The sequence below is a fragment of the Diplotaxodon limnothrissa genome, linkage group LG14 (genome assembly GCF_057381915.1).
Source record: "Diplotaxodon limnothrissa isolate DT_005_m linkage group LG14, D_limnothrissa_male_GT1.1, whole genome shotgun sequence".
NCBI classification, from domain to species: domain Eukaryota; kingdom Metazoa; phylum Chordata; class Actinopteri; order Cichliformes; family Cichlidae; genus Diplotaxodon; species Diplotaxodon limnothrissa.
In genome coordinates, this window is record NC_140609.1 from 26680579 (window position 1) to 26689181 (window position 8603).

An 8603-nucleotide genomic window follows, 5' to 3' on the forward strand; every position below is an offset into this window, starting at 1 on the left:
GTACGATTTCAATGTGAATGAAATGAAAAGTGCATGAGTGGTGCACAAGGATCACCTCTGGTCTTTGCTAGTTATTTCTAAATATCTCAATTTGTGATTATAGACATGATCGCTATGCTTATGCTTGTTAGCGGTTGTGGTTCCAGTGTGTTTTGTCCTCATTGCAGTAGACCCTTCTGTTTATTTCCCTCTGTCTTCCCATTCCCCCCTCCTCCCCTATTTGTCTTTTCTCCTCCCAATCAGATTCCAATAATATCTGCAGACCATCTGACTAGTCACAAGTATGTGACCCAGATGTAGAAGTCTCAGAACAGTATGTACTGCACCTCCAGCACCTCACACAAAGCATTCGAACAATAAATCTTTTTTCTCTGAAAAAGACCTCCAAACCTCCGATGTGACAGAGTTACAAAAGCTTTTTTTTGTTTGTTTTTTGGGGGAGTTGTGGGAGAAATGTTTTTTTACAAAATAAAATTGTTCACTTACTTGGTAGCAGTTAGAAGAGAAGATTACGTCTCCGCTCATATTTGAACGTTAGAGATGAAGCTGGAGTCAGGAGCTGCTTAACTTAGCTTAGAATAATCAACAGAAACACAGCAAAACAGGTAGAATTAAAAAAAACTAAATGAAATATAAATAAATAAATATATTAAAAGCTGCCAAGTAGAGCGTCTAGTGCTTATCTGTTTACATTCCCTCCCTGCATGTTGAAATTTATACAGTAATGTTTGCCAATATTTAAAGTTGTGATTCTAAATGGTTGCTGGAAACATTAACTAGCTTGTAAGCTGCCAGCAGCTACAACATGCCAGGAATAGCAAATAAGCTTCCACACTATCAAACAGCACAAGCCAACAGAGATGAATTAATATCCTGTTTGTCTTGTATGACTTGGCCACTGTGGAAGTTTTCACAGTGATCCATCAGATTTTCTTGCGCTCCTGATTCCCCGCTGATGAGATTTACGATATGATAGTCATCATACAGCTGAACTAGATCAAATTAATTTCAGCCGCTCAGTGTTTGCATACTTTTACATATTTTTTTAAGATCAGTATGAAAATCGTAAAAAAAAATCTTTTGTTTTTAATACAGCTGTGAATATCTCAGCTCTTTAAGCGTTTTAGTAAAGTAGAACATAAACAATGTATTATAGAATTGATTGATATAACCTGTGTCGATATAAAGCTCTAAAAATAGTTAATAAAATATATGAAATAATAAAATACTAATAATGTTGATGACAGATAAGTAACATCAAAAATGTCAAATATCACATCTTGTTCTAAAGCAGCTTGTGCTTCTAAGAAATATGTTCATATTGGACAATTGTGCAGCGAATGGGTTCTAATATTCAGTAACAGTGCATGAAATAGTCTGCCTCCCCTCAGAGATCTTCATTTAACCTTTTTGTTTGCCTTGATTTTCGCTAACTATAACTTCGTACATTATTGTACAAAAGTTTCGAGCCACCCCTCATTCATTAGATTTTGTTTTCAAGGAGTTTGACACTTCAGCTGATCCATCATAAATGGATCTGCTGAATTGTTTTCAAGAAGCTGTTATAAAGTAAATTTGAATTTTTGATTCAAATCATCATCAATATGCAAAGAGGAGGTCAGAAGACAAGTACAGCAGTGAGCATCTACGGACCTGTAAAACAGTGTTGAGGCTCTGTCAAAGTTTAGAGGTGTATTTCAGCCTGTGGTGTTGGAGAACATAACTGATGAAATTATCATCGTTTTGATCCACCGTGCAACACCATCCGCCTCACTTTTCAGCAGGGCAGTGATCGCAAACACACTGCAGTAACAACAGATAGAAAAACAAGTGGAACATTTTCCAGTTATTCAGTGGTTTTCCAAAGCCTGGATCACATTATTGTCCTTCAGGAATCTTGTACAACTACTCCTGAACACTACTTTATTATGTGTTTTTATCTATTGTACAGTGTCCTTGGGTGTCTTGAAAGGCGCTTTATAAATAAAATTTATTATTATTATTATTATTATTATTACTTGAAGAAACTGCAAGTAAGCTTCCCTTAGAGCGTTGAAGAATAAAGGTGGTCATACCAAGTATTGACTTTCAAGGTTGTTAAAATGATAAATTATCAGTTTTTGCCTTACATGCTGTATTTCTATATATGATTGCACATTAAAAAAATCAGTGCTTTATATGTATATATAAACAAATAAATAAAACAAATGAGTGGTTCAAGTACAGTTTGTAATTCACAGTTACTATGGAAACCATACATTCATTTGTTTTAGACAGAAATTTTAGAAAGAAACTTTGAGGCTTATTATCAGCATTCTTGTCTGATTGAACTCTAAGTCAGCAGTAAACTCACTAGCTTTGCTTCGCCATTTTGCCGTTGCTCACAACTGACCTCCTGTACTTCACGCACTTCTTTTCAGATGGAGCTGGAGCATGCTGGTGTCAAGTCCAAGATTAGTGGTCACCCTCCATGCTCGTAACATCAGGAGCGAAACGGAGGACCGAACTGGTTTGGAATAAATCTGCATGTTAACATAGGAGGCACAGTTTGTTAGAAGCGTTTTCATGTGTACTTCATGCACACTATTACACAACAAGAGAAAAGAACAACATCGCATCAAAGACTGCCTTGCGTTCTGTAGAGGCAACTGACCTTTATTCACCAGACACACTTTGAATGTTAACATAAGGTAAATGTGTGGAGCAGTCGCTGAACAGGTCGACTGAATCGGTACGTCTGTTGACCAAGAATCATGACTTACGTTGTGTGTGTTTATTCATCGGTTGTTGGTCTTTTGTTTACACAAAGGTGCACCTTGTATTTCATTTGAGGAAAAACGAAATAATCTGACTGAATCACATATGCATGCACGATGATTTTGTTAATGATTTGATTTTGTTAAACCTGATATAAGGGAAATTACATGAGTGCACTCAGAGGCAAAATAGCAACTGAATGTCTGTGAGGTGTCTTTCAAACCTTTGTAGCCTACCTTTCTATCTCTTAAGCACATGTCTTTAATGTTGCAGGCATCCCTGTAAAGTGCCATACATCTCAAACTACATGAATGGTATAGAAACAGTGTTACAAAGTGTTGCAACTCAACGACTCCCTTTAATACGTCTCTTTTCTCTTTTGGACAGCATGAAGTGTCCAATGTCATAGCCCGTCATTGTCCGTGATTCCCTAAGAGCACCATCGCCCCATTGATTAGATGACCGTCCCCGGATCGTGTGCTTTACATAAATCTTCTACTGATTAGCTTTTAATTTTATTTTCTTCAACTTTGTTGTTGATGTCAGTTGTTTAGACGTGAAATGACTTGACTCGTAATCCGAGCTCTGTGCGGCCATTAAGTCTGTTGACTCTAAACGTCAGACGAGTAGACTGTGAGATCTCAGCCTGGGTGAGAGACCAAAGAAGCTCTCTCAGCGATGAAACTGTTATCATGACACCACAGGGTCAGGATCAGATGATGTCCACGCTGCTGTGAGACAGAAGTCAAAATCGACAGTGCGACTGGCAAATACGCGACCTGTACGACCCGATTTTGTTTTTCATTGGTATCGTTATTCATATTTTAAGACAGGTTAAAGTAAATTCAGTGTAGTGTATATAAAGTCAGACATATTTAAGAGTATTTGTTCTTATGTCTACCTGAGAACTGTTTTTCAGATAGTCAGCCAAAGTCTTTTCGTGTCACTGTTGTTAGGTGTTGTGGATAGACTAGTGGGGCTAAATTCTTAAAAATATGTAGCCCAAAGAAGGATCGAGTGTTTGGAGTAGATCTCTAGAACTCTTTATGTTATTTTATTTTTTAATATTCTGGGTGTTTTTTCAGGCATAGTCAATTGGTGGATAGTACAGGGAAAGTGGCAAGAATATAAACGATTGTATAACTCATCCAAAGCCTTAGAATGTATTATCGGGTCAGCACAATGCAACATGCCATTTTGAACCATCCAGTTGCCTAATCCACGCCATATTAACACACAGAGAGAGCACTATGTAACTGTCACTTTTTTTTGTCTGTGTTTTCTTAACTCTCTTGCGGTTTTCTTTGTTAGACAACAACAATTGTTTTATTGTTTTGTTTGGATGATTTTTTTGATATTAGTTCAGATTTTCAGTTTGGCTTATTATATTTATCTTTCTTATAATGAATATAAGGTTCAGTGTGTGTGTTTGCGTGTTCCTCATGCACAGTTCCCTAAAATTCCATGTAATGTTAATTTTCGTATGATTACAATTGTAAACTCAATATTTTCTATGTTATGCATATTGTTGAACTGTATGCATATTGTTCATTTCGCTAGTCTTTTTGTTTTGTCTTCTTTGAACAAAGATGTTTTATATGAGTATCTAACAGTAATGAAATAATAGAACAGAGAGGCCCAGGTTGTCGCTGTGGCAACCGTCGCCAATAAACGAGTAATATTTTAATGATTGTAAGGTTTGTAACTAGTCATATAAGAAAAAAAAAAGACTATTATAAAAATCTAGTTCTTAGATGTTTAGAGTAAAGATGTTATTTTCTACTGTATCCATTTCAAATAGTAACTATTGTTTTAATGTTTTTACTCTCCCTGGAAATTGGGCCATGTTGGAAAACAAGCTGCATATTTGATCACTTTTGGGGGCGTTGCTGGCGGGGTCAGGTGAATGTGGCGAGTAGGAAACCGAGTCTGAACTCTCGTTTCTTACCCAGCCATCTGCAAACAACAAGGGTGGGGTGGGGAATCTTGAGGTGATAATGGTTGACTTTTTTGCACTTCTGTACATAGTCAAAAAAGAAAGAATCATGTATATTGAGATCTTATTTTGAATAAAAAAAATAATGTCTATCAAGACAAGGAATTTTGCTAGGATAACAAAAAAAAATCTTATGAAAGGCTGAACAAAATTGCTTGCATCAAAAGGGCACCGAGTTCTCACTCTCCTACCCCTTTCAGAAAAGGCCAAGTGTTGCTCTTCTTTTTTGTCAGCAGCTTGTAGTTTGCCAGGTAACCTTCCGGAGGAGGCGTCCACTACCCTCCAGGGTAAGGGCCTGACTGGGTTTGTCTGGTCCCCCAACCCGCCTGTACTGCACAGGTGTGTGTCATGGCCACGCCCGCCCAGGCCCAACCAATCACAACACGTCCTGTCTCTTTACTGTACTCAGAGAGGAATGCATGTTAAAGGAAATACATATACAGTTTAAAAAAAGAAATCACAACACAGTACTATTGATTAAGAAAACATTTACACAGAAAGATGTATTTACAGTATACAATATTCTATCAATGTAATGGAATAAAATATATATTAAAAAATATAAAAATAGAATAGTGGTTTATTTAAAAAAAAAAGATTCCTGAGAATATACTCACTAAAGTTTCACCACTTGGAGAGTTAAAATACATGCAACACAAACACCATAGCTATAAGTATGTTCTTTATGTTTATGTAAGCTGTGCTTCTAGTAGATGAAACTGACCGAACCCGATCGTAGTTCAACATCAGGTCAGAATTTAAGAATAACTGCAGAATGATATACTGCTTCGTAGTTTGGTTATTAACCAGTTAGTTTGAAATTTTGTCCTGATCATCTTAGTCACCTCTCATCTTCTACAAGCACGCATGCTTACATTTATGATATAATGTAAACTGAACTTTTTTTGGTTTGTCGTTTGTTTTCTCTGCTTGTAGTGCTAAGATGATGTATTCTGTCTTCTGCTGCAGTTTGTTTCTGCTTGTTTTACTGTTCCGGGCCCCCTGAAAGGATGCGTCATGTTTGCATACCAGCCACCTCGTCTGGAAAGCGTGTGTAGAGAAAACTACTGATTGCAACAGTCTAAAGCCATAAAATCCAATCATCTGAATGAAATATGAGAAAAATTATAAAGAGTTGGGGTGTGGTATGTTCTGGATCTCACAGGATTGTGTTTGCCTTGGTTTTGATTAACTATAGCATCATGCAATAATTCCAGTCATGGAGGTAGTTAGTATAGCTTGTGGTGTGCTGTGCCAACACTGATGGATGTGTGGAGTTAAGAGAAAAGTACGTGACCCATTTTATTCACGGGGCCTGCATTGCTATATTTGATTCTTGCTGTTATGAATAAAAAAAATGTAATAAAAATTTACAAATGAACTCAAGTAAAGGAGAATTTGTTTAAAATGTCTCGTTTCATTTGAGCTCAAGGTTGGGATGTTCTGGGTAATTTAAGGGAACACAAATTACAATGCTAGAGCTCGTTTCTGTGCACAACAAGCAGCGAGCGGCTGTCCTGGCTGTGTGTAGCACAAGCGTTAAATGAAGCTTAACGCAACATATTCATCTTTGTTTTTGTATTAAACCAGGGATGTCGAACTTATTTTACATTGTTGGCCACGTACAGGCCACTTTGACCTTTGTGAGCCACACCAGTGAAACCTCCCTTTCTGTCATTGTTAAGAAGTTTAACCGCACACTGAAACCCTCAGTTATATCTTCAAGAAAAAATAAGCACTATTTCAACAACATGTCTCTGTTTTTCTACAGTAAACGATAAAGAAATCTGTCAGAATGACTCTTTGGGACTGAATTGTGAGTAGTAATAATTTTCACTTTAATTTTTTTCTTTCTTTTTTGTTGAAACTAACTATAAAAAAACATGTTATTTAAATGTTGATCTATTGACATCAAATGACTTCAATAGTCTGGCGTATTATGATTGATCCCAGGAGTTTTTATCATTTTAAAAACTACAAAACTTACAAAAATACAGCTAAAAGTCTAAAATGTTTGTCTTTGTTCATATTTTCCAAAGCCTTCCAGTGGGCCCGATTTGAGTTTTTGGTGGGGTGATTGTGGCCCCCAAGCCAGATGTTTGACATGCTGTGTTAAGCAGAATATTCAGTGTTAAACAAGTGACCTTTACATGTTTCACAGTAACACTTCATAATACTTAATTTTATTTGAAATTATTTATATTTACCCACAAATGCATAAATGTTGTTACACTAGAATTAGAGCACGACAAGTCTTTTTTTCCATGGGAAGCAAATAATAATACTCTAAGTAAATTTAAGTAGTTTGTTATAATCTGAAGCACTGAATAGTTTTGGGGTGATTTTGCAGCAAAACAAAAGATATTTTTACCCATTTTACATAACCTTGCCTAACAGGGTTTTTTTCAGGAAAGGGGACACTGCTTTCCTGTACTCTGCTTTTGAACTGTATTTTTCAACAGTGATTGTGAAAGAAAAACTCAATTGGCTCCACATTTTTTCTCTTGTAAGTTACCTTTGCAACAGTGTTACTGTTGCATCTAATTCCACTGTGATTCCCATAATAACAGCGATGTATTTGCGACATATTTTGGCTCAATGGCACCCTCTCTTAGAAGTCGTGGTTAAAAGTGGCAGCATTAAAACCTTGCCTGATTCGAGAGAGGAGCGTGAGTGTGTTGTGTTTGAGGCATCTGTAATCTGCCAACCTGCCTGACAGGTAGGCCAACACATTCTGTTCGTATCCAGATAATAAAAGAGCAGTATTAAAAGGTAAACAAGTACAATACAGTAAATTTGGTATCTGAAATGTGTAAATATTGTTTTACTGCAAAATTACCATAAAATTGCACACTACTTAAAATTGCTTACACAGTACTTAAATTTACTTACAATATAATTATGTCGTTGTTTCCCGTGGAAACCTAACTTGTTACCCTCTTATTCTCCCTTTATGAGGCTGTAGCATTTTATTTTCATTTACATTGTAATTGAAAATAAAATGCCTTGAAATTCTCTTTCATTGCAGACAAATAAAATTTCTGCCTGCGACCTGTTTTTCTTTAAAAGACAAAGCCTAGCTGTTTCCACTCTCTCTGCCAAGCTAACGCTAATGAGCTGCAGGCTTCACCTTTTAGTTAATTTAAGCGCTTCTGTTTCAGCAGTCATAGCTGACTACAACCACACAAAGGATGATGTAAAGATACATGGCAGCCACCACACAAAAACAGTAGGAATTTAATGCAGTATTCTAAACTCACATTACAAACATGATAGGTCTTTATCGTGTACAGTTAAAGATTTTTGTCTTCAAATAAAATATGTGTAATTTTTATGTACCCCCCCCCCCCCCCCCCCCCCCCCCCCATCCAGCCAGCAATTCGCTACATTTATACTGTAGCATTGATTAAAATCTTGTTTTATCTCTCTCTATATATGATGGATCAGTTTGTCCTGCCTGCCGAAATTTCCAATTACGAGGAAAGATTTTAATTGAGATAGAGATGCAATAACTGATAGAATCTAAACGTGACTTGGCTGCAGTCTTTTAAAAAGCAAGCTATCTAATTAGAATGAGGAATTGTGTGATTTGTTGGCACAATACTTTAATTAAAGGAAGATTTTGTAAAGTTTTATGTCGGCATTTTAGTCCTTAAAATGACCCCAGAGTTCTCTAACACTGGTAATGTTTCCTTATCCCATATAATCCGAAAGGATCTTTAATCAGCCAAAACAGAAGATGTTGATGAGACAGTAAAGCTCAAGTTGCCGCGGGATTACACCATCTTTGCTGTCAGCAAGTTGTATTTCCAGTGCTCAGGAGCCACAGGACAGACCACGTGCATGTTCA

General features: G+C 36.7%; 1 protein-coding gene across 3 annotated transcripts in view; it reads left to right on the top strand.

The window, feature by feature from the left end:
- Nucleotides 1-8107, top strand: part of LOC146618965 (muscleblind-like protein 1) — a 61525-nt gene extending 53418 nt beyond the window's left edge. For all 3 annotated transcript variants that reach the window (XM_085370968.1, XM_085370969.1, XM_085370967.1), the window contains 2 exons: nt 244-313; nt 2421-8107. In XM_085370968.1, the coding sequence (XP_085227094.1) occupies nt 244-300 (57 nt within the window). In that variant the 3' untranslated portion in view covers nt 301-313; nt 2421-8107. The remainder of the gene's footprint in view (nt 1-243; nt 314-2420) is intronic.
- Nucleotides 8108-8603: the final 496 nt, after the last annotated feature.